The sequence below is a fragment of the Crotalus tigris genome, unplaced genomic scaffold (genome assembly GCF_016545835.1).
Source record: "Crotalus tigris isolate CLP2741 ecotype Arizona unplaced genomic scaffold, ASM1654583v1 scf7180000018486.1709376, whole genome shotgun sequence".
Lineage (NCBI taxonomy): Eukaryota > Metazoa > Chordata > Lepidosauria > Squamata > Viperidae > Crotalus > Crotalus tigris.
In genome coordinates, this window is record NW_024097034.1 from 1554235 (window position 1) to 1578686 (window position 24452).

Consider the following 24452-nt stretch of genomic DNA (forward strand, 5'->3'; position numbering starts at 1 on the left):
TCCGCCCCCACCCCACCTGCCCACAAGGCCACTCACCACCTCCAGGGCCCACCTTAGATTGCCCAGGCAGCCCAGCAGTACCATGGTGGCCACCCCTCTGCCCACGCCCGGCAGCATCAACTGTGCATGATGGGGCGTGACGGCAGTGTCTTGTCTGTGCTGCCTGGCTGCCATGTCCTTGGCTGTGCTGCTCTGCATGGGCCACGCTCAGGGGTGACTCTCCTCCAGGGGGGCTGCTAATGAGGAGGGGGTCATGGGGAGGCAAGGCTGGGGCAACAGCACGTGTGCCCACAGAGAGGGCTCCGAGTGCCGCCTCTGGCATCCGTGCCATAGGTTCGCCACCATTGCTTATACCAATTAAGTTATATCAGGGGTCTCCAACTTTGGCAACTTTATAACTTGTGGACTGCTATTTCCAGAATTTCTCAGACAGCGTGACTAGCTGAGGAATTCTGGAAGTTGAAGTCCACAAGTCGTAAAGTTGCCAAAGTTGGAGACCCCTGGATTGTATGGAATGAAAAAAGTTTAGCATGGGAAGTAACATTTACTTGAAGAAAATGCACTAAAGTGCACTTTAATGTCTATATTTATTCATTTTTGGAATTTCTTTTCAGCTGATTCAACCGGAACTCATTCTCTTTATACGACATATAAAGATTATGAAATAATGTTTCATGTTTCAACTCTGCTTCCATATATGCCCAGTAATAGGCAACAGGTATGTCTGATTTGCAATCTTATACAAATATTTGGCTAAGTAGCAGCAACAAAAAAAGTTAGCTTGTAATTTTTTTTCTGTCCAATTGTGTGCTGTGAACAGATTACAAAAATTGTGATTCATTTAACTTATTGTAATCTAAATATTCTAAATAATTGTGATATTTCTTTATATTAAAAAAGATCAGGCAAAAACAAAAGAATTTAAAAGGGAGAGATTTTTCTATTGCACAGTATTCCCAGTATTCAGTGATACAAATAGTTATAGAAAAAATTTTTTTCTAAAACAAATCTAGCCATCTATTTTATAGTATAGTTTGTCATGCATTTGATTCATTTTTTAATATATTTTGTTATACTGTTTGACATGAATTGCTTACTAGACTATTTGTACCTTATACAATGGGAGCATATTATTCAGAAAATGTAATATCTGAAAATGTTTATTTCTAAGTGGTTTTTTTTAATATCATAAAATATTAAGCGTGGCTAAAAATGATGTATTTGGAATTTTATAGAATTTGGGAGGCATCGCAGTCCTGATTTATTGAAGTTATTTTTTTTTGCCATTGACTCTAAAGAATTCAGATTAATAATTTTGTAATGTTGCGATAATTCTGTATTAGTTGGTCTTATAATGTGTTGAATTCAAAGCTCTGCAAGTGCTGTGGGATTATCAGGAATATTTTATATACAAAGAGTGATTGGGGCTTTAAAAATATCTTTCAAAAATAATGTTATCGAGGATTATGGGTTTAATACTAGTGAATAAGAGCTATTCACAAATGAGATTACTGTTTAAAATGCAACTTTCTATATATTATGATACGTGCAGTTTGGAGAAGAAATGGTCATAATTCTACATACCTATAGAAATAATAATGACTCTTACACATATATTCCAGGTTATCTGGAAGAATTGCAAATCCTAGTCTTTTGTTGATGAGTGGATTGGAGGAAATGTTAAAAGTAATTGTAACTATGATAGATTTATTAGAATATGCAGGGCTTTTTTTCTCATAGAACGCCCAGAACGGAGTTCCGAAACCTTTTTTTGGATGGAACCTTGTAGGGTAGGCAAGGCGGGTTGTATGACGTGTGTGAGTTCCGGCACCTTTTTTTTTTTTTTTTAGAAAAAAAGCACTGAGTATATGCAATTATGGCTGTAGAATATTTCTAGTTATTTGAGAGGAACAGTATTCAGCAAAAGTATGTAGGTATTTTAAGAATAAAAGAAACAGCTTTGTAAACATGTAGTCTGGTATATAAGAAAAACTATAATGAAAAATTCCTCTTTGAAATGAGAGAGAGAGAGAGAGAGAGAGAGAGAGAGTGCACAAGAGAGAGAAAGAGAGATTTTTTTTGGAGAAAAAAGGAATGGGAAAGATTAGGAAAAGTCACAACCTATACACAAGAAATGGCTTCTTGAATTCTTTCCATCCCTTCACCAACAGGGTAATAGGCGCCATCTCTATTTTATTCTGAGTAACAAAGTAACTGTACTTGTATGTCATTCTGCTTTACCTTTGAGTGTTGGTGTGTCTGTGTAAATGGGCAAGCATGGAACTGGGATGACCAGCAGACAGGGAAGGAGACCCCACACACTATAGTAATTTTTGTCCCATTTTGCTCAGTTTTTTATTTTATTTATTTTATTTTATTATTTTATTTTATTTTTTATTTTATTTTATGTATTTCCTAGTTTATTTTTATTTATTAAATCTATATGCTAGCCACCTCATTCTGCAAAGTGACTCTGCAAAGTAGTATCAGGAGTTTTAAAGAAATTTGCTGCAAATTGACAGAGTCCTGAATCCCTTTACATCATTTCTTTCCCAGCATTCTATTGGATAAGAAATATTTTTTTTGAAACCAATAAAACTATCTAATTATATTGTAAATCATTGGACTGAGAAATGTCCAAAACATACACAGAATGTAATGTAGAAGGGATGGTCTGAAAGAGGACTTGTGAGCTTTCAGTTTAATTTTTTTTCCTTCCAAAACTAAAGAGCCAGACTCAGGGAAATCTACAGCTTTGCTCAACCAAAAGGTATGCTCTGTTTTTAATGTTAGAGATCAGTGTTAAGGCCATCCTTTTGCTAAGGCTAAGGACTATAAGGTCTCTTACATGATGGTATTCAATGGTATCGAATAGTATTCAACATTTCATTCATTCCGATAAATATTCTGTCAAAGATTCTGGGTACCATTAAGGTAGGAAGAAAATACCATTTTTTTTTCTGAAAAGGGCACACACATACATATTCATTTTGTTTTTGTACTTACATGCTACAGTAAATGCTAACTGCAATAATAGTATTAGTTACTGCTCATCAATAATTCCTCATCCAATTGAAGAGAAATATCAAGTAAGATGTTGCAAGCATTAGTCCTGAATGTTCCACTCTTTAATATTTCATGGATGAACAGATGGAAATAATGCATATCAGGTTTTTATGTAACAAAAATTGGATAGAGAGATAAGAAAAAAAATGTGAAATTTTAAATTTTAAGATAACTTTAAATTACCTTGAAGTAGCAGAACGAAATTTAACAAATATAAGTGCAGAACTTCCTTAGGAAACAAAAATTAAAATGCATAGACATAGAAATAGAGATGAATATGAGCCAGGAGTATAATATGACTGTAAAAAGGAAGAGTATATTTGATCTAAGACTGTAAATTGAATAAATGAACAAACATAGCAAATATAATTTTAGATATAACAATAGAGGAATAATTTCCAAATCATGGCTATGTACATGAGTATTATGCCCAGTTCTGGACACTACATTTTAAGAAAGATCCAGAGAAATTAGAACAGTTTCAGAGAATGGCAATAAAAACTATAATTAGGAGACTAGAAAATAAATCAGTGAAGAAAGTTTGAAGTTAGTTATGTTTATCCTTGAAAAAAAAAGGTGACTGAGGGAGATATGTAAACATTATTTAAATAGTTGAAAGAATATCACATAGAATAGACCTGCTTTGTTGTATTTTCCTCCATTTTAGAGCTGGCAGCCTGTTATTACTGTGCACCGAAAATGGACCTGTGCTGTTTGCAACATCTAAAGGGCAGAAATTCAGGGTTACTCTTGGTAATATGGGCAACAGATGGAACTAGATGGAAGGGGGCAATACCAACAAGAGATCCAAGTTAATAAATAAATACAAAAATACCTTGATTGAATTTTGATTCTGCACAACATTATGTGCAAATTGTTATTTTTTTCTTTTCATTAACTGATTGAACTTTTTAAATGAATTATATGTGTCTGTTTTTGGATATCATCTTGTATTCATCAGGATTGTGCAGTGCTGGATAGGTGACTTGAAGAACTTATGCTGTGAAAGGGCATTAGCTATAAATTACCTAAGAACATGACGTGAGGAGAGAAACCAATGGCCAAAAAGGAAGCAGATTCTGACCAAAAGGTGGTCAGGATAGTCATTGAAACGTGATCAGGAACTAGATGGAAGGGGGCAATACCAACAAGAGATCCAAGTTTGCTGATCCAGAACAGATCATTTCAAGTTTTCTGTCCCATGCTCATCAACATATCTCTACATTTTCTGCATTTGGTGTCTAGAGATAGAATGAGAAGGAAAACACTGCTTCCAGGGTTGAATATTTAAAGCTGTGCTCTGATTGTCTTCTAAGCCACGGGTGTCAAACTCGCCGCGTCATGTGATGAGTCGCGACATATCGTGACCTTTTTCACATTGCTGGAGGTTGGTGTGGGTGCAGCCTCTATATGATGCAACTGGCCCGCGGGCTGGCAGTTTGACACCCCTAGTCTAAGCTATAAGTGGGCCATGAAATGCAGGCAGTGGCACAATGACATGTCCTCTGGAAATGGTTAGTTAGCTGTTCTCAAATTTTGATTTTAAATAGGTTTTGTTTCCAATTGTAGGCAGCGGCAAGAAAAATCTCTACCTTATGTTAAATGTTGTTTATTATAGCTTTGTTGAATTTGAAACTGGGCAATAACCTTGAACCTTCCAGATTTAAATTACATCTGTCACTGAAATTGTGGTATTCCTTAGCTACTCATATCATTGTTCTTTTTTTTCCTCATGGTTTTTCTTCCTTTCCTTTATTTTATTTCCAAACGTTCCTTGATTCCTCCACAGAGAAATTAAATCTTGTTTTAGTTTATCTCCAGCATATTGCAACACTTACTTTCAGAAGCAATCAATCCCTTTCACAATGTTAGTAAACATTAATCAGTCTTTATAATTTGTGCTATCTTGTTAAATTTAACAGCCGTATCACAGCATATCCTATAACTTCTCTAGAATTAAAACAATGTGGGCATTGTTACTGGACTTGTAAATTCAAGTAAGAATGATATCTGAAGATATAGGTGCCTTTAATTGTATTTGAATACTAGGGATACCTCTCCATAAGTTCTGATAAGCATGCTCAGATAACTAGCTCTAGTCAGCCTTAATATGTAAAAGTATAATAATATTTACACACCTTGTTGTTATCTAGTTGCCAGATAAATAGTGTAGAACATGTCCACAAGTGGATTCCAGATACGGTATAATAATAATTCTTTTCCACTGAGGTGCAATTGCGGATATTCTCAAAGAATAACCTACCTGGTCTTACAGTACAGAAATTCAGGGCTCGAATTATTTTATCCCATCACTTGTTCAGGTGTGATTAATCAAAATCTATTATCCATACTTTTTGTCTTTCTTTTATTTAAAAATGAATTAAATCAATCTGATGCTTCAGTATCTTTGATTAATACAGTGTTTGGGATATATGTACTATGATTGGGTCTGATTGAAAAATGTAACATTATTGTATCTTGTTATAATTTAATTTCTCATGAAATTTTACAGCTATTGCATTGCAATGACTATTCACTTCTGTCTTTAAACTGAATGAAGAAAGGTGGTTTATCCTTTACTACGTAGCTCTGATGTTTTACTTTAATGCCATACAATAAAATCAGCACAGAATCAATCTACTTGATTGGAATGGTTTGTTAGTCCAGAAAATAGTCAATCAGTTAGTCAATTACCTTTGTTGCTTTATCTGGAACAAGCTAGCCCAGTTTATAAAATATAGATAGCTTCTTTGGATATTTATATATGTGCATATGAACTAAGGATCAATGCCTCTTGGGGAGTTTAACAAATAGAAATAAATAAATAAATACTACAATTAAATGTTAATGAAGCATGGTGAGAGGGATACTGAGCCAGAGAAGAAAGGCAAAGTCCTATAGTAGATTACTTTAGATCCATCAGAAATGCATTGGGTACTTTTTTTTAACATTCTCTTAACAGGATGTACATCCTTAACAGGATGTACCTTAATGACAGGGTGAATTTTCATATTAATACTCAATTAATGTTTGTATATCATTGAATTTATATTTAGGGAGATCATGCAAGTTAAAATATAGTCTTCATTCCTTACTTTAAAAAATCTACAGTAATGTGCATGTTGTGATTGAAGGAAAAGAGGGATGGAAACCTCCTGTTGATGGTGGTTGCCTTCTTTGGAAGTAATGTCACATGATCTATGTGTTATATTGTATATTGGGGTTTTTTAAACAGTGATTGCATAGATTAAGTTGAAAGGAAAGATAAATCAATAAAAAGTGACCAATGTATGAAAAGAAAAAAAATCAAATAAAAAAAAAGGAAATGAAATGTTTGTATGCCTCTGTGTCTACACACACACACACACACACACACACACACACACACACACACACACACAGACACACTATTTCTTTTTTCTTAAATTTACTTCTACATTTGGATTAATAGGTCTGTTTTCCTGATTTGTTTACCTTGGTGATAATCGTAGTTGTGTTGATTTAAATGCACACACATATATACATGCAGTATCTTGGACCTCATTCATTTTTAAGAATTTGAGAATTTCATTCCCATTTTATTTTAATAATTTATTTATTTGTATCTCACCTTTATTATTTTTTACAAATAACTCAAAGTAGCAAACCCATCTAACACATCTTCTTCCTATTTTCCCCACAACGACAATCCTGTGAGATGTGTTGAGCTGATAGAGGGTGACTAGCCCAAAATAATTATATTTGAAGGTATTCGGACCAAATGTGTATCATGCCAATTAAATGGAAATATACAGTAGGGCTGTGCAAAAAATGTCTGTAAATGTGAGGCATCACAGTTAGAGGCATCACTAACAGAGTGTAAATTTCAAGGACATGATTCAAACAGAATAAGGCATTAGTCCAGAGATCTTTCAGCTAAGGCTGAGCACATCTTTGCCTTCCCAAACAAAAATGTAGCACGAGAAAACATATTCCATGAACATATCAATATAAATGGGCGCTGTCTGCAATTGAGTACATTCTGATGGATTGATTATGTGTCATCAGGTTGGTGTCCAGTCTTAACAAACACATGGATTTTTTTACAGGACAGTCTGTCCCCAGTCTGGTCTTTCAGGTCTTCCAGTAGTGCACACATTGCTGCTGTAATTGAATTCATTCAGTTTGCTTTTGGTTGTTATCTTTCCTTTCTCCTTTCCCAGAATTATAGACTTCTCCAGGGAGCTAGTTCTTTGCCTAATGTGCCCAAAGTATGATAATTTGAGTCTGGTCATTCTCAAGAGAAATTCTGAGTTGATTAGTTATAGGATTTATTTGCTTTGTTTGCTATCCATGGTACTCTCAGTAATCTCCTCTAATACTAAAGTTCAAAGATGTCAAGACTCTTTCTATCCTGCTTCTTTAAAGTTCAGTTTTTATAACCTTAGAATAGTATATGAAAAATCATTATCTGCACAATCCTGATCTTTCAGGTTTATACATATCCAGCAGCTGAGTAATTTTTTTCAATACTTTCATTGCTCCTGTATCAAATACTAGTCTGTGGTGTGTTTTTTGATTGCCAGTTCCTTTATTGTTCATATTCATTCCTAAAGGACAGAATCTGTCCATCATTTCAATATCTTCATTATCAATTTTAAGGCTGGTTGCTACACTGGATGTCATTAGTTTGATTTTTTTTAATATATGTATTTAATCTTATTCCTATTTTTCTCTGTCTTCCTTGACTTTTACTACTAACATCGCAATCAGGATATATGTGTGTGTGTGTGTGTGTGTGTGTGTGTGTGTGTGTGTGTGTGTAGGTGTATATGTATGTATATAGCTTGTTTATATTTTCCTTGAAGTGGGTTGGGAGTTGGAAGAATTTATTTTCTCTCAGGAATTAGGATGGGGCTAATTTGGCACAAAAACTTGGTCAACTTTTTATAAAAATAGATTTAAACTGGGGGAAAACACTTTTTTGCTACAGAGTGAAAATAATGCATGTGAAAGTTGTATGAGTTTTTCTGTTTTTTTTCTAACAGTGATTTATCAGTATTTCATATACCAATATGAAATTTATAGGTTTTATTCCTTGGCTAGTAGCAACATCTGACTGTCAATTGTTCTTCACTTTGGGAAGATAAACTGGCACTAATTTAGTTTACTAAAGATAATTCGGTCTATTCTTAGATTTAACAATTTACACTCCATTAAAATGAGGTTTGTGTACAATTATAAAATGAATTACAGCTACAGTAAAACTGTTATTCTGTTGCTTTTCATTCATCAAACTTTGATTGCAACAGATGAGGTTTTAGTTTGGACTTCTCATAAACTTTTTGCATTATTTCTGAAACAATCTGGACAATTGCAATAATTCATATCATTTGTATGTACTTGGATAATTGGCATATTTACAGAATGATTTAATATTAAATCACTGCATTGTTTGCATAAGGGTAGAAAAAAACGACAATACCACAATTATGCAAATGACACAAATGGATTCTAATGACCTAGTTCTGTATTTAATAGTCATTCAGAATTAAGTGGACACCCTATTTCTCCAAATGGTCCATTAAACTTTAGTTGGTTATTTGTGATGTCATGACAAAACTTGCATTAATCTTAATAAAGCTAGATTATGTTCTATAGCCATCGTTAAGCTTGTGTCAGATGAATGCTTATTTTCTCACTATCTTTTCCTTTCAAAAGCATAATTAAGTTGCCATTTAACTGAAACAGGTTAAATGTAGGCTAAGTTGAATTTCTACAGTGCAGTGGCCTAACTGATTATTATACCAAATAAATACAGGAAAAAAATATTGCAATAATTCTCATTAATTTTGAAACCCAGATACCTGATTACATGGTTTTCTACAGTAGTTTCTTTCTCTAAAATCTGTGCTTTTAAATACTGCAAGAAGTAGCTTTTGGTTTGATACTGTGGAGCGCTCTTGTGAAAATGCATTTAAAGAAGAAAATAGGTTGATGTCTACAGAATTCCTAGAATTTCATATTTGTAATAGAGTTTTTTTGCTTCTGAATAATTGCAGAATGGTCGGCATTATCAGCTTTTTAATTTTGTGTAAAGAAAAGCTTATTAAAGAAACAACTACCATTTTGTACTTTTGATATGATAGATTAAGAAATATGGAGTCCTTGGTGCTCTCTGAGCTTGGTTGTTTTCTTGCAGACGTTTCATTACCAAATTAGGTAACATCATCAGTGCTAAAAAAAAACCTAGGTAACATGATCAGTGCCTTTTCTTTTTAAAGCACTGACATTACCTAGTTCAGGGATAGGCAACCTTGGCTCTTTTATGACTCAGGAATTCTGGGAGTTGAAGTCCACGAGTCATAAAAGAGCCAAGGTTGCCTACCCCTGACCTAGTTCGATAATGAAGCATCTGCAAGAAAACAACCAAGCTCGGAGAGCAGTAAGGACTCCATAGCTCAACCGTGAGTTACAAATATTCTCTTCAAAGATTAAGAAATTACATTTCAGGAATAAAGTAGAACAAAATAACAGGAGTCAATAAATGTGGCTTTATATTTCATGTTGCATACTTGAATATAATTAACAATTCCCTTTCCTCAAAAGCTTATTATATTTCATATACATATGAGAGATAGATTATTAAATATACTTGGGAGTGATTAGTGTGTCATTATTGATTCATCTCCTCCATGTGCAATAATACGTTTATTATGATTTAAATGACTTCATTTTCTATTTGACTTCCAATTTTTTTATATTGACACTTTTTTTCCCAATAAGTAAAAGAGTTGAATTTTCATAATTAATTGTTTTCTTTTTTCCCCCTTCCCATCTAGCTTCTAAGGAAAAGGCATATAGGAAATGACATTGTTACTATTGTCTTTCAAGAGCCCGGAGCACTTCCTTTTACTCCCAAAAATATCCGTTCTCATTTTCAGCATGTCTTTGTCATTGTCAAAGTCCATAATCCATGCACTGAAAAAGTGTGTTATAGGTGAGTAGACATGTGTGAACCAATAGATTTTGCTTCTTGAAGTCCAATAAGTTTTGAATTTTAGCATTTTCCTCTGTCATCTACAAAGCTTGATTATTAGCAAAATCACTATAATTAGCTGACTCTGTAATGAATTTTCCTTAGAGAAGCAGTTTCTATTTTTTTTTCAAAGATAATTTTTATTAAATTTTGACATTTTACAAAAACAAAACAATTTTCCCCCCAACCTCCCCAACCTCCCCAACCTTCCCATTCTCTCCCCCGACCTTCCCATAGCTGGATATAGGCTTAATTAGAATTTCATCAAAAAATCTTAAAAAAAAATATAAACCATAAATAAATCTAACATTAGTTAAAAATCTAAATAGATTAATTAGAAAAATTATAAAATAATTAACAATAGTATATATATAAAAGAAACATGAATACAAAAGATAAATGTTTAAAAAAGAAAAGAATGAAAAAAGGGAAAAAAGAAGAACAAAAAAAAGAAAAAAACCCCCAAAATATTCCATTTTAAATATAAATTGTTAAAAAAGTAGATAATATTTTTTTATATCTAACTTATATTGTATAAAATCTATCCATTTTTTCCATACCACAACATACTTTTCTTGCGATTGATCCTTCAAAAAAGCCGAAATCTTTGCCATTTCCGCCAAATAAGAAACTTTAAAAAACCACTCTTGCAAAGTAGGCAAAGATTCCTTCTTCCAACATTGCCCTACTAACAACCTTGCAGCTGTAATTAAATTTAACATCAGTGTAGTCTCCTTAGTATCACAATCAATAACGATACCTAACAAAAACAATTGTGGGGTAAATTTTACCCTCCTTCTAAAAATTCTTTGAATATTCCACCATATCTTAATCCAAAAGGCTTTTATATTTTTACACGACCACCAGATATGATAATAAGTAGCATCCAAACATCCACATCTCCAACATTTAGGCTGTAAGTCAGGATACATACGAGACATTTTTTGTGGATCAAGGTGCCATCTGTAAAACATTTTATAAAAATTCTCCCTTAAATTCTGGGCTTGTGTAAATTTAACATTTCTCACCCAAATAGTTTCCCAAGTATCTAATAAAACTGGTTCACCAAAATTTTGTGCCCATTTAATCATACATTCTTTAACTAATTCTGCTTCTGAATCCAATTCTATTAACACCCCATAAATTCTCTTAATATGAGTTCGTCTTTGATCTTTTACTTGTTTAAAAAAATTCTCATCTTCTCTAAGCAAACCCACATTGCAATCTACCTTCCACCTATCCACAATTTGTCTATACTGAAACCATGAATATATAATATTTTCTTGTGCTAAATTTTCCAAAGATTTTAACTGCCAATTTTTACCATCCCATCTAAGTAATTGTGCATAAGAAACACTATCCATCTTAACTCCTCTCCTTATCCCCTCTATCGCATGCCATGGCATGGCCCATAATGGAATTTTAGAGTCAGTTCTATAATATTTCCTCCAAACCCGAAGTAAAGAAATCCTTATAATATGAGATTTAAAAACCCTATCAACCTTTTTATTAAAAATTAAATAGGCATGCCATCCAAAAAGTAAATCCCAACCCTCCAAGAGGAGTATTTCTACATTTGTTAAATTAACCCAATCACTAATTAATGTTAAAACCACAGCATCATAATACAATTTCAAGTTCGGTACCTTGAGTCCACCTCTCTCACAAGTATCTTGCATAATTTTAAATTTTACTCTTGGCTTTTTCCCTGCCCAAATAAATTTGTTGATACCTTTCTGCCATTCATTTAAATTAACCTCGTTCTTTAAGATAGGTATCATTTGAAATAGAAAAAGAAACTTTGGCAGAACATTCATTTTAATCACCGCAATTCTTCCCAGAAGAGATAATTGCAACTTCTCCCAATTTTTCAAATCTCTTTGTATCTTGACCCACAGCTTTTCATAATTATTTTTATACAATTTTGCATTAGAGACAGATAAAGTAACCCCCAAATATTTTACCTTATCAACAACCTCAAAATCTGTCAAATTAACCAAAGTCTGCTTATCAAGATTGGTCATATTTTTAGGTAATATTTTAGTCTTATTATTGTTAATTTTAAAACCCGAAACCCGTCCATATTGATGTATCAGTTGTAATAACTCTACTACAGAATGAATAGGTTGTGATAGGGTAACGACCAAGTCATCTGAGAAGCAGTTTCTATTCACAGAAGCAAAGGAAGTGATTTTGTTCCCCTGCAGCCTCCCACATTAGATTCCCCCCCCCCAACTTTCTAGGGATATCTGAAGGCTACAGGAGAGAGAAAACCAGAAAAGTATGTCTTACAAATAAGCAGAAGAATGCTTGTGTTCTATCCCAGCTTGCTCATAGCACTATCAATAGCTATTAGATCAGTGGTCCCAGGCTGTGGCCCACTAGTTGAGCTGTATGTGCATGCGTGCCAGCCCACCGCTCGTACATGTTGAGTTGTGCACATGCACGCTGGCCCACCCCTTGCATGGCCCGGTTCCCCTCTCTCCTGGCTGGGCCACCAAGCTACAAAGGTTGGGGACTGCTGACATAGAATATATACTGCTTCATAGCCCTCTCTAAGCAGTTTACAGAGTCAGCATATTGCCCCCAACAAACTGGATCCTCATTTAAGCAACCTCTAGCTTCCTGGCAGTAGGCAGAGTTAGCCTGCAATACTGCATTCTAACCACTGCACCACTACAGCTCCTAGTTACATGGCTAGAGAACGGCATCTGTAGTTGAGGTAGAAGTTTCATGTCTTTGCACTGAATTTCTTCCAATCATTAAAGCTTTACCAGCACTCATGTTGTGATGCGTTGGTACAACAGAAACTTAGACTAATTGGCTAATAAAGCATATATTAAAATGTGACAGCAAAATGCCATAATTAGAATGAGTTCTTCAACCTCTACTGCTGCTACTGCTTAGTCATCAGATATCTATTAAAGAGTATAAAAATCATTAGGGAAAAATAACTTTTCATTTGTACAGAATCATGACGTGAACAGTAATACTTCTTCAGTCTCTCTTTACTTTTTTAGTGTTGGAGTTTCAAGATCAAAAGATGTTCCACCTTTTGGACCACCAATTCCTAAAGGAGTAACTTTCCCCAAGTCAGCAGTTTTCCGGGACTTCCTTTTGGCCAAAGTTATTAATGCAGAAAATGCAGCCCATAAATCAGAAAAATTTCGAGCCATGGCAACCAGAACACGTCAAGAGTACTTGAAAGATCTAGCAGAAAATTTTGTTACTACTGCTACAATAGAAACTTCGGTCAAGTTTAGCCTCATTTCACTAGGTGCAAAAAAGAGAGAAAGAGTTAAGGCAAGAAAGGATGCTCATTTATTCAGTGTTGGAGCAGTAATATGGAATGTGATAGCACGAGACTTTGGACAGTCTCTTGATATTGAATGCCTGCTTGGTATCTCAAATGAGTTTATCGTCTTGATTGAAAAGGAGTCAAAAAATGTTGTGTTCAACTGCTCCTGCAGAGATGTTATTGGCTGGACTTCTGGCTTAATGAGCATAAAAATCTTTTACGAAAGAGGAGAATGCATTCTTCTGTCTGCATTTGACAGCTGTGCCGATGACATCCGAGAAATAGTTCAAAGGCTAGAAGTAAGTATATGTGTTAATGCTTTTATTCGTCAAAAATTATTGATGTTTTTAAGAAGCTTAAAGATGAATAAAGTTAAATGACAGTACTATGTACATGCTTCAGTAAAAGAACTCTGATAGAGCTCTGTCTCTCGGCAGGGAAGCTATAAAGAGGAATTAGCACATGTTTATTCACCTCTCAACATGCTTATTGGATCACAGTGCCTATTTAAACAGATGCATATTGTATTTGTACATATGAGAGAGAGAGAGAGAGAACAAGCACCAATGTTGTATGGTAAATTAAGATTCAGGATTACGATTGCAGAGACTTTTAAAGCTTCCTTTAGCACTGACGGCAACTGGATGATTTTGGCCCAGGCACATTCCTTCAGCCCTAGTCTGGGAAATACGTACATAGAATTAACATGTGCATTTTTATCTTTTATAAATCTGTAGAAATGTATGAAACAACTTCAAATAAATTTGACCAGCTTGCTGCTGACAGATGATACCTATCGACAATGCACTGTTGCAACTTTGATGCAGATTGCCCTTCCAAAGTTGTATTATAAGTTTTAATCAGACGAATTATTTGCATTCTTAATCAGCAATGATTACTCAGAAGGCACTTTAGCAATCCTGTGGATTTCAGCCACAAATGTGATAATAACAGGACGTCTAGAATATATGAATTAAGATTCCAATTCCTTAATTGCATACTTGGTCTCAATGCAGTTGCACCCAACTCTTATCAAAACATCTGAATAGCGTTTACTGCTAATGCAACAAAAGTTCCTATTTTTTAAAAATATCTTAATGACCTTGCTTAACGACCATTTGTTCGGAGACAATTTGAACTTACAACAGAACCGAACAAATGGTACTTATTACTGATTCTCAAAGTTCTGGCTGTCACAGTTTTCTTACAGTCACATAATTGCAACCCAGGAGCTCAGCAAGCACTTTTACAATTATGATACTGCGGTATTGCAAGGTCTGGCAGTCACTGTTGGCAGCCTACATTGCTGACTTCTGATAATGACATGCTTGAAAATGGTATGTGATTCATTTAACAATGGCAAGCAGAAGAATTGGAACTGCGTTTGTTAACAGCACAGTCACATGACATTGTGTGTTGCGACTATGTCACTTACTGTTGGAAATTCCGGTCCCAATCGCCATCGTTAAATGAGGACTGCCTGTAAAAAGACATTAATTTATTTTAAAGCAATCTTCCACTGTTTTCCTGAAAATTATTTGGAAATTAAATAATGTCATGCTTAGACATTTCAAAAGAAGCAGATTACTGGCTTAAGAACCTCAGATGGTTCCTCCAGAGACCCTGACAACTATGACATTTCAGTTAAAGCAACAGTGTCAGGATCAAATAGCCCAAGAAACAAATGCTTCAATTGACTTAATAACTCAGGAGCATTTTAGGTTAAAGACAGCTACATCCTGACAGGTTCATCCAAAGCAAAAGATCCAGTTTATCCTAACACCTATTTAAGAGCTATTGTTAATTATGATTATCCTCTAATGAGTTAAAAGATTAAAGCCAAGCAGTGATTCAATATGTTTCAAATAGTTCTTGCAACGTTAAGTTCTGTTATGCTAGGGCAGTATATCCCATGTAAAACAAATGATAATAAACTAATCTAGAAATGGTAAGGGTTGTTTTTAGTCCATTGTGTTCCAAGTAAAGCTGCAAGTGATATATCAGGTAAAACTGTGCAAAAGTCCTACTTGCCACAGTCTAACCGTAACCCTAATCCACTCAAATAAGACTAGGAGAACCATAACACTGTGCTTCTGGCTCTCAGCTCTCACAGATGTTTTGTGGTTGATGGTATCAAAACATCCAGGTAGACGAGAATGGTCATACTCCTGCTATCCAAATCCTATCCCAGATCGTGCATGAAGAAGCTCAGTACAGATTCTGTCTGATGCCCAGATCTAAATCCAAATTGCCATAGATCCAGATAATTCCAGAGTCCTCTGTAGCCCTACCACTTTTTCAATAATTCAGTAACCTCAAGATTAGAGATGTGACAATAGTAGACCATTTTTTTTTGGATCCAGGCTTGGTCTCTTGAGGTGTGGGCAGACGGTGCCTCTTTAAGGGTCTCTGGCACCTTGTCAAAGTGTTGACCCTACAACGTAGATATGGGCTGCTCTTCCCTGGCTGCTTTTATTAGCCTGGTGGGGCAGGGATCCAATCCACTAGTTAAATATTTATTTATTTAACAAATTTATATATCTGCCTATTTTATGAGAAGTGACTTTGTGTGGTGTACAACAACCAGAACATTGAAAACCAGTCTCAAGTCTCTTCATTCAGTGCCACTGTAATTTCAAAAGGTCTCTTAAAAATGTCATAACTCAAGGACTATCTTTATTTCCATCCATGTTTCCTAGTTGATTCCTTCTTCCACTCTGTCTTCACTTCCAGCACTTCTAAGTTCATGCCAGCTCCTTAGTTGATTCAACTTCTCCTCCTTGTAAAAGAATGTGTGAAAAATTCTACTCTTGGTTATTTTCCAGATTCAGGCTATCATCCACAAGTTCAGTTCATATATCTGGATGGTCATATAATAGAGTAGCATTAGTATTTACTATTGTCTTCTCCATTTTGGTTCTTACATATATTATTACATATTCATGTAGCTGTATCACTAAATGCATGAAAGAAGTGTTTAATATTCCAAGACTACAATATTATTTTAAAACACTGGGATTAACAAAAAATGAAAAGAGTTGATTGCCTTCAAATGGAAAACTTATTTCTCTAGACAAAATATTCAGTGGAACTTGTGGTTGAGGCTATTTTTGCTCTTTTTCCTTTTCCCCTCCATTCCAAAGTATAGCATCACAAATATAATGGTTCCTCAATTTAAGGATTGTTTTGGAAATATGAGCAATATGGAGGTAAACATGCTAGGGCCTACAACTCCTGCCATTCATAAACTGTGTTTATGCAACATGCTTAACCAGGTTGGATTTAGCAGCTCTATTTACATGACAAGCTTAGTTAATTTAATCTATGTTTATATTCTTGTTTCATGTTATTTCATGTTGTATGAATCCAATTTGTTGGGTTAGTTTAAAGTTCCTTATTATGTGAATCCAGGAAATGTAAGTTTATTCTAGCCTAGCCCTTTGTAAAGATGCTTATTGGTATAAATAAGAAAGCATAAGGCAGGAAAATTTCCAATCACTTTGTTGAAGACCTCACTTTGTACCATGAGATAATAAACTGTATTTTAATCTCAGACTTAAAAAAAAAATCTAAATTCTAGTACTCCCTGACACTATCCTTTCACTTCAGATAGTTATGTGGCTGGATGTGGAATTAAGGTACATAAACAGAGACAGAATTTACAGATTTCATAGGGATAACTTTACAGTTTACAAAAAAAAAAACCAATCACATAAAAGTAGTAAAACAAGTTCAGCAGGGTTTGTAAATGATTACTTAGTTACTGAAGTAGAAAGAGAACAAACTGAGAATGCATCTGGCAAAGGCAAATTTTCCTTCCCAGCTCACTGCTATTTTCTATACATTATTTTTCAAGCCAAATTCTTTTAGTTCATTTTCTTTGTATTTCCTGATAATCATTCAATTTAAATCAAAGCTGAATTCTTGATGAATTTCTTCCTTCCAAGGATGGCAGAGTAGGCTACAGAGATTTCCTTCCAACTGGCGTTTTCCCTGCCCACCAAGCATGCTTTCCCCTGACCTCTGGATAATGTCAGAAAGATTCCTTCTTTCCACCTCAGTCCTTATTATTTCTTCCAAACCTTCTGCTGATCAGTCCTTGTTAATTTGTCAGTTTCCTTTATTTTCCTTCTTCCCCAGTTCTAGGTTTCCAGTGAGTTCCTAACCAAACCGTTTCATTCGCTCCTTAAAAGTTCATTATCCATGCAGACTTCTTCTGAGAAAACTTTTAATTCGCTGAAACTGATACTTTGTGCATATAAACGAGTTTCCAAACATTTCAGTGATTAGGTTTGATGCACTGCAATAATTCTACTATTTTTACATCAAAACATTGTAATCCAAAGATTGCTTTATCAAGGCTAAACAAAGCAAAGATTACTGCAACTTGATTATCTGATGGGGATAGGCAAAATAATAGCAGAGGGTGGTGTCCTTTTTTTTCCTTTTGTGGCCTTTTTTCCGGTGGAAGATCTAGGGCAGAGAGTTCATATGGACTATCTGTCCTATTTTTTTGAAAACCTTAATTCCATAATACAGAGTTTCCTATCCTTGACAACTTTTAAGATGTGTGGACTTCACCTCTCAGAATCTGCAAAGTAGATGGGCAGTTTTCCAAATTTGATAAATAAATAAAAATTGGGAGTTGAAGCCCACACATCTTAAAATCTGTTTTATATACCAAATTTAGAAAATGTCCAGCTCCATACTCTGTATTGCTGAAGTTGAGAAATATTCCCAGGTTTCACTGTCATGATGTATGGGTTTATTTCTCTCCAGTGATTGGAAATAAAGCATTGGAAGATATTGGTGAAACTGGAATTTATATACGTAGGTGAAGGGCAGCTTTTTAACATATTTCCTTTAAACTTCAGAAAATTATAGATACATTTTAAAAACCATTTAAAGGAAAATGAGATGGCTTTTTAAAAATCAATATGTGATTTGCTAATGGTTGATCATTCGAATTATAGAAATCATTTTAATGCTTTATGACAAAATCTAAGATGGAATGAAAGATAAGTAAGTAACGTACATATATGTTTCAAGAAATGTGACTAATGACTTAGATTGCTGCTGTCCCAATTCTTCCATGTTTCAAATACATGTAACCTAAAGGAATTGTCAGATGTAATTCATCATCATGGAGATTTCTTTCTCTGGCTCTGGGTTCTCTGCTTGCTGATTTTTCTTTTTCTCAATCCTCTCTTTTTGATTATTTATTTAGTTTAGAAATTTAGAAATCCCCCAATTATTAGTTTTGGGAAGATTTGAAAAAATAGATGAGTGCAGTACTGTAGGCCACTTTAGCTGACTGTGTTCAGCAGGTCAGCGGTTCAAATCTCACCGGCTCAAGGTTGACTCAGCCTTCCATCCTTCCGGGGTAGGTAAAATGAGGACCCAGATTGTTGGGGGCAATGTAAATATATATATATATATATATATATACACACACACACACACACACACATACACACACACACACACACACACACACACACATTGCTTACTGGTGTACACTGCTTAGAGAGTGCTGCTTGCACTTAAAGCGGTATATAAGTCTCATAAATAAAAAAATAAAATAAATAAACCTTACTGTGAAACCAAACTAGGCAAAATCCTAATCATAGCAATATTTGAATCAACATTTGTACGTTCTAGGAAATATTGGAGATCAGAGAAACCATTTTTTTTTTTTTTACTTTTGGGTTTAAATCCTGAATTCCAGAACTGGGGAAATATATGAATTATAACTCAGGGCTGTCTGAGATCCCATGTTGAAATACAAAGTACATTTTTCTAAACATCAGGTCTTTTAAACACAAAGGTATCCTGCTTCCTGGAAAACTCTGCTAGAATTACACTTTTAGGCATAATAGCTCTACTATAAATCTGGAATATTTATAGCTGTTCTGAAAAAATATATATTCACATTTTATAATGAAAAATGCTACCTTGTTACACGCTAGATGATATGTAGAGATGTTCTTGTTCTTATCAAATCTGATGGTTCTTTAGATAGTAACCAGAGGATGCGAAACAGCAGAAATGACCTTAAGAAGAAACGGCCTGGGACAGCTTGGATTCCATGTCAACTTTGAAGGGATTGTGGCTGATGTTGAACCTTTTGGTTTTGCGTGGAAAGCAGGCCTACGTCAGGGCAGTCGCCTAGTAGAGATTTGCAAAGTAGCTGTAGCAACACTCACTCATGAACAAATGATTGACCTATTACGCACATCTGTGACTGTCAAAGTGGTGATTATTCAGCCTCATGAAGATGGTTCACCTAGAAGGTAAGACATCAGCGGGTGTATTCTTGAGCTTACAGATGAATTTTCCCTTTATATACAGGCTTTCCTTGCTGAGTTGATGAAATTGGATACAGGTAGTCTTCAAATTATGACCACAAGCGAGCCCAAAATTTCTCTTATTAACTGAGACATTTGTTATCCAGGTTTTGCTCCATTTTACAACCTTTCTTGCCACAGTTGTTAAGTGAATCACTGCAGTTGATAAAAGTTAGTAAACTGGTTGTTAAGTGAATCTGTCTTCCCCATTGACTTTGCTTGTCAAAAAGGTGCAAAAGGTGATCATACGACTTTGGGACACAGCAGGGGTCATAAGCATGAACCAGTTTCCAAGCATCTGAATTTGGATCACACGATCATGGGGACTGCCTGTATTTTGCCTTTGTAAGAGACTGAACTAGAAATTATTTGGTTAGAATGTAGTAATCTCCCTTTTTTAAAATTATTTTTTTTATTAGATAATTTTTTGGAGAATAAAAAAAGGAAAAATCTTTTTTTAAAAAAAATAAAAGCAGGAAAAAGAAAATAAAGGAAAGTGAAAGTAGTGAGAAAAGAATAAAGAAACGAAAAAGAGAAATAGAAAAAAGTAGTGACTTTCAATCTGTCTCTAAAGTTGCATCAGAACTCCCTTTTTCCCCATAATCTATCCTTTCTAATTGTCAAGACCAAAAGTCAGTGGGAAAAAGGTTTCCATGAATGGTTTCCAGTTGCTAACAAAAGAATGGAGTGATGTCATATTTTACATAGTATGTAAAATTATTTAAAAATATAAGACCCATCCACCTGGACCATACAAAGGCTCACATTATCCAACACTTTTTTTCTCTTAGTTGTACACTTGGGTGTCTCTGGGAATCTCACAAGCTTTATTGGCATTTCTCAGACTAGAGTTCCATTATAATCTCTCACAACCTGGGTGAGGTACCCTGGCAGCCCTCATCCTGCGTTCTGAAGAGCATGATAATGGAGTGACCCTGAATCTAAAGACCCTAACTAATTATTTGTCTTGGACCATTTAGAAACCATTTAAGTTAATAGTTGTTACCATAACTTGTGGAAAAAGATTTCAGAGAATAATCATGTACTGTTTGAAGCTACGTACTTTTGTCTGCTTGAAATCTCCTTTCATTGGATAACCCCAATTTTAATCCTATATATATATATGGGCACAAAACCTGCCTCTCTGTACTCAGCGTAATTGAATTGATCCCTACCTTGTTCCCCTTGTCCTCTTTTCTGAAGTATAAAGCCACAAGCATTTCCTGCATAGGAAAAGCATTCCAATTGTGAATATCTCCAATTACATTTATATCTGGTGTAATAACTGAAGATAGCAAAGGTTTTCATGGCTCTAGCCTCTTATCTAATATCCAGGCAGGAGCTATAAATCAATCTCCCATATTATGGATCTATTCCTTCAAAGAGATTGTGACCCTTCAAGAGGCAGTGTTGAAACTAAATAAATTTTTGAACAAACAGCCAGTCCTTATTGCTGGAATTTAATCCATGCCTGATTTATCTAATGCAGTTTCATAGACTTTACATATTGTGTTAGGATTCCCATGGCACTGGTTGCTTGACCTGGGACTATGATGGTTGAGCCTATCTTACAGAAGACATTGTCTACTGCCTTGGGATTCAAAAGAACTGAATATGATTCCCAAATGGTGTCTCATTTTTTCCCACTGAATTCTGCTATGATGTTGATAGCTCCAAGTAAATATTAGTGGTTTTGTCTGTAAATAGGTGAGATAAGGAAACTTTTTTTTGAGAGGCCATTTGAAAGCAATCTCATCAAGTGCTGTTTTGCTAATTCTGTATTCCAGAAATTAACCAGATGTATTGTGGTATGTAGTCCACAAGATCTGTAGCAATTTCTTTTCAATTACATATGTTTTAGAAATTCTGTAGAAACTTCCATTAGCACCTGCTGGAAATCAGTCCTGTGGAGATTGGTAGCACTGTTTCACACTGATTAGAAAATGAGCTGATTATGAAAAAGAACAGATAGAAACATTGTCCATTTCCAGTTCCCGAACCAGCTGCTTCCCAAAAAAGAAAAGAAGATTTAATGCATGGCCATCTGTATGCATTGGGTTAGTAATGATCTGTGACAGGAATTGACTTGGAGGTCATGAAATCCTGAGCCACTTCTTCCCCAGCCTTCAGAGCATGGAGATTGAAATCCCTGAATACCATCATTCTGGAAAGTTGATCACCTGGAGAATAGATCTCTTTGATCTACTCCTCTTCCACAATCTTATAGCACCTGAACCTAGTAGGAGGATTTCCAGCAAAACCATTCCTTTCCCCAACCAGACTATAGTAATACATGCCAGGTCTGCCCACACACCTCTGTCCAAGAAAAGGATGGGTTGCAAATTGATTCAGGTCAGGTCTCTGGATGATTTGGCAGTCTTTTGGGCTGCAAGTGGTATTCTTTAAACTGACAGTATGTGTAGATGACATGATAGTGCAAATCCCAGTGTTAACCTATTTCAGTTCTAGTATTGGATTCTAGTAAATGAATTGCAGGTTTTGTCTCATGGTCAACTGTCAGATTTTTCAGGGAACTGTTATGGCCTTTCAAGAGGGGCACCACCTGAATATCTCACTCTGGAAATATTCAGCCCCTGAACAGTCAAAATTAATTTACATTGCAGTCAGTAAAGAGCTTCATAATGTTTCATCAGATTCTGTTCTTTTTTCCTTTTCTTGGGAGTGCCTTCTTGGTATGGTCATTGGATGCCCATCTTATCAATAGAGGATTTATCTTCTTACTGTTGCTGGGAGAACGATCTACTTGTAATCTGAGACCAAAAAATAACAACTTTAGCCAATTACTTCCCCTTTACAGTTAAGGATTGTATTTGAGTTCAAGATCTGAGGAGTTCTGATACATGCACTGTTCAGTATAAATGATAAATGTATTTTTCTTGGTGTTGTTTTGTTTAAATATTCGAAGCCAATAGTGAGACATGAGGAGGAGGTAAAGGATATTGGAGAGAGGTTGCAAATGCTGTTTGATTTTGCTTGTGCTCTTTAATTCTGTTTAATAAGGCTGTAGTTTTATGCTTTCTTGTCTGGGAATAAAACTAGACAAAGTTGGACTTAGATCTGATTAGAGTCATAGAGGATTGCATATAGTAACTTATCAAACATTCAACAAAAATAGAAAGTGGATTTCTAAGGGGAGAGGGGAACTGTTTCTATTTTAATTACATGGTGAGTTTATAGTTTAATTACCTATAAAGAGGCACTAATTGTACATAGGATTACCTGGGAATAAGGTCACCTCAAATCTGCCTATGGTTGCATAATATAGACCAATATGATAGATATGGCTCATAGTCTTCAGTGAAGAGACCTTCATTCCTCAGTGGATTGTTTTGGGATAACAATAACAACAACAACGGCCCAGGGTCCATTTTTGTCCAAATAGTGGAGGAACAAAAGATCAGCTCCTAATTGTCAAGATGATATTGGAAAACTGCAAGAGAACAAAGGCCAACCTGAACATAGGTTGGATTTATTTATCTCCATGCCACATAAGTGGATAATCAAATGCCTAGAATTAACAGGAATAGTAGAAACATCAGAAGCTTTGTGAAAAAAAATGGCACAGTGAAAGATATAGTTGCTGATGAATAGTGATAGACAGAAAGAGCTTAATATCAAGAGAGGATTCTTTCAAGGAGATTCACTCTTACCAACACTGTTTGTCATTGCATTGATTCCTGTATTAACAATGCTGAACAAGTCAGGCCATATCTCTCAACATCAAAAACATATGCCAAGCTATCCCATCTTGTTTATATGGACAACTGAAACAGTATGGAAAAACATCATCTGAAATAGAATTGTTTTTCAACACTGGTTACGTATATATACAGCCAAGATATTGCAATAGAGTTTGGACTAGACATATATGGTACCCCCACCATCAATAGGGGAAAAATAGTGAAAACTGAAGGAATCAAGATTTCCTATATAAATAACATCAAGAGTCTAGATGAAGATGATCACTATACATACATGTGTGTCCTTCAAGCTGACAACATCAAGCACTCTGAAATCAAGAAGAAGGTTACAAATGAATACATCCTGAGAATGAAGAAGATCTTAAAGTTCAAACTCAGTGGAGGAAATATCATCAAGGTAATTAACACCTGGGCAGTTCCAGTCATTAGATACGCAGCTGGAATAGTAGACTGGACTCAGGTAGAATTTAAAAACCCAGATAGGAAGATTATTTTTCTTTATTATTATTTTCATAATGAATCATGCCCTTCGTCCATGCACCAATGTTGATAGACTCTACTAAACTAAGGAAAATATTTGAGTATGGAATGTTGCTAATACATTAGACAATTGAAGAAGAAAAAGGGAGAACAGTGAAGAATCCGAAGGGCACTGAAGCTGGTATATCATGAGGGCTTACTGAATGCCAAAGAGACCAAACTTACCTACAAGAAAAGAACAAAAGAAGAATAGAAAAAGACACGAAAAGGCAAAGTATTACATTGCCGGTACATAAAAAGCAGGCAAAGCAGACAACAACAACACTTGGCAATGACTAAGAGCAGGAAAACTGAAGAAAGAGACAGAGGGGGCAATTCTGGCTACATAAGACCAAGCCTTAAGAACCAAGTGCATATAAAACCAGACAGCAAAACGGCAACAGACAGCAAATGCTGTCTCTGCAAAGAAGCTGAGATAGTGGATCACCTACAGTAGTTGCTGCTGCAAGGAGATTGCATAG

General features: G+C 35.2%; 1 protein-coding gene across 5 annotated transcripts in view; it reads left to right on the forward strand.

The window, feature by feature from the left end:
* SIPA1L2 (signal induced proliferation associated 1 like 2) overlaps nt 1–24452 on the forward strand; it is a 97493-nt gene that overhangs the window by 45049 nt on the left and 27992 nt on the right. For all 5 annotated transcript variants that reach the window (XR_005557879.1, XR_005557880.1, XM_039353035.1 and 2 more), the window contains exons 6-9: nt 615–718; nt 9888–10045; nt 13105–13681; nt 19401–19675. Coding sequence is in view for 3 of the 5 variants with exons in the window: in XM_039353035.1 (XP_039208969.1) it covers nt 615–718; nt 9888–10045; nt 13105–13681; nt 19401–19675 (1114 nt within the window). In the remaining 2 variants the exon portion in view is untranslated. The remainder of the gene's footprint in view (nt 1–614; nt 719–9887; nt 10046–13104; nt 13682–19400; nt 19676–24452) is intronic.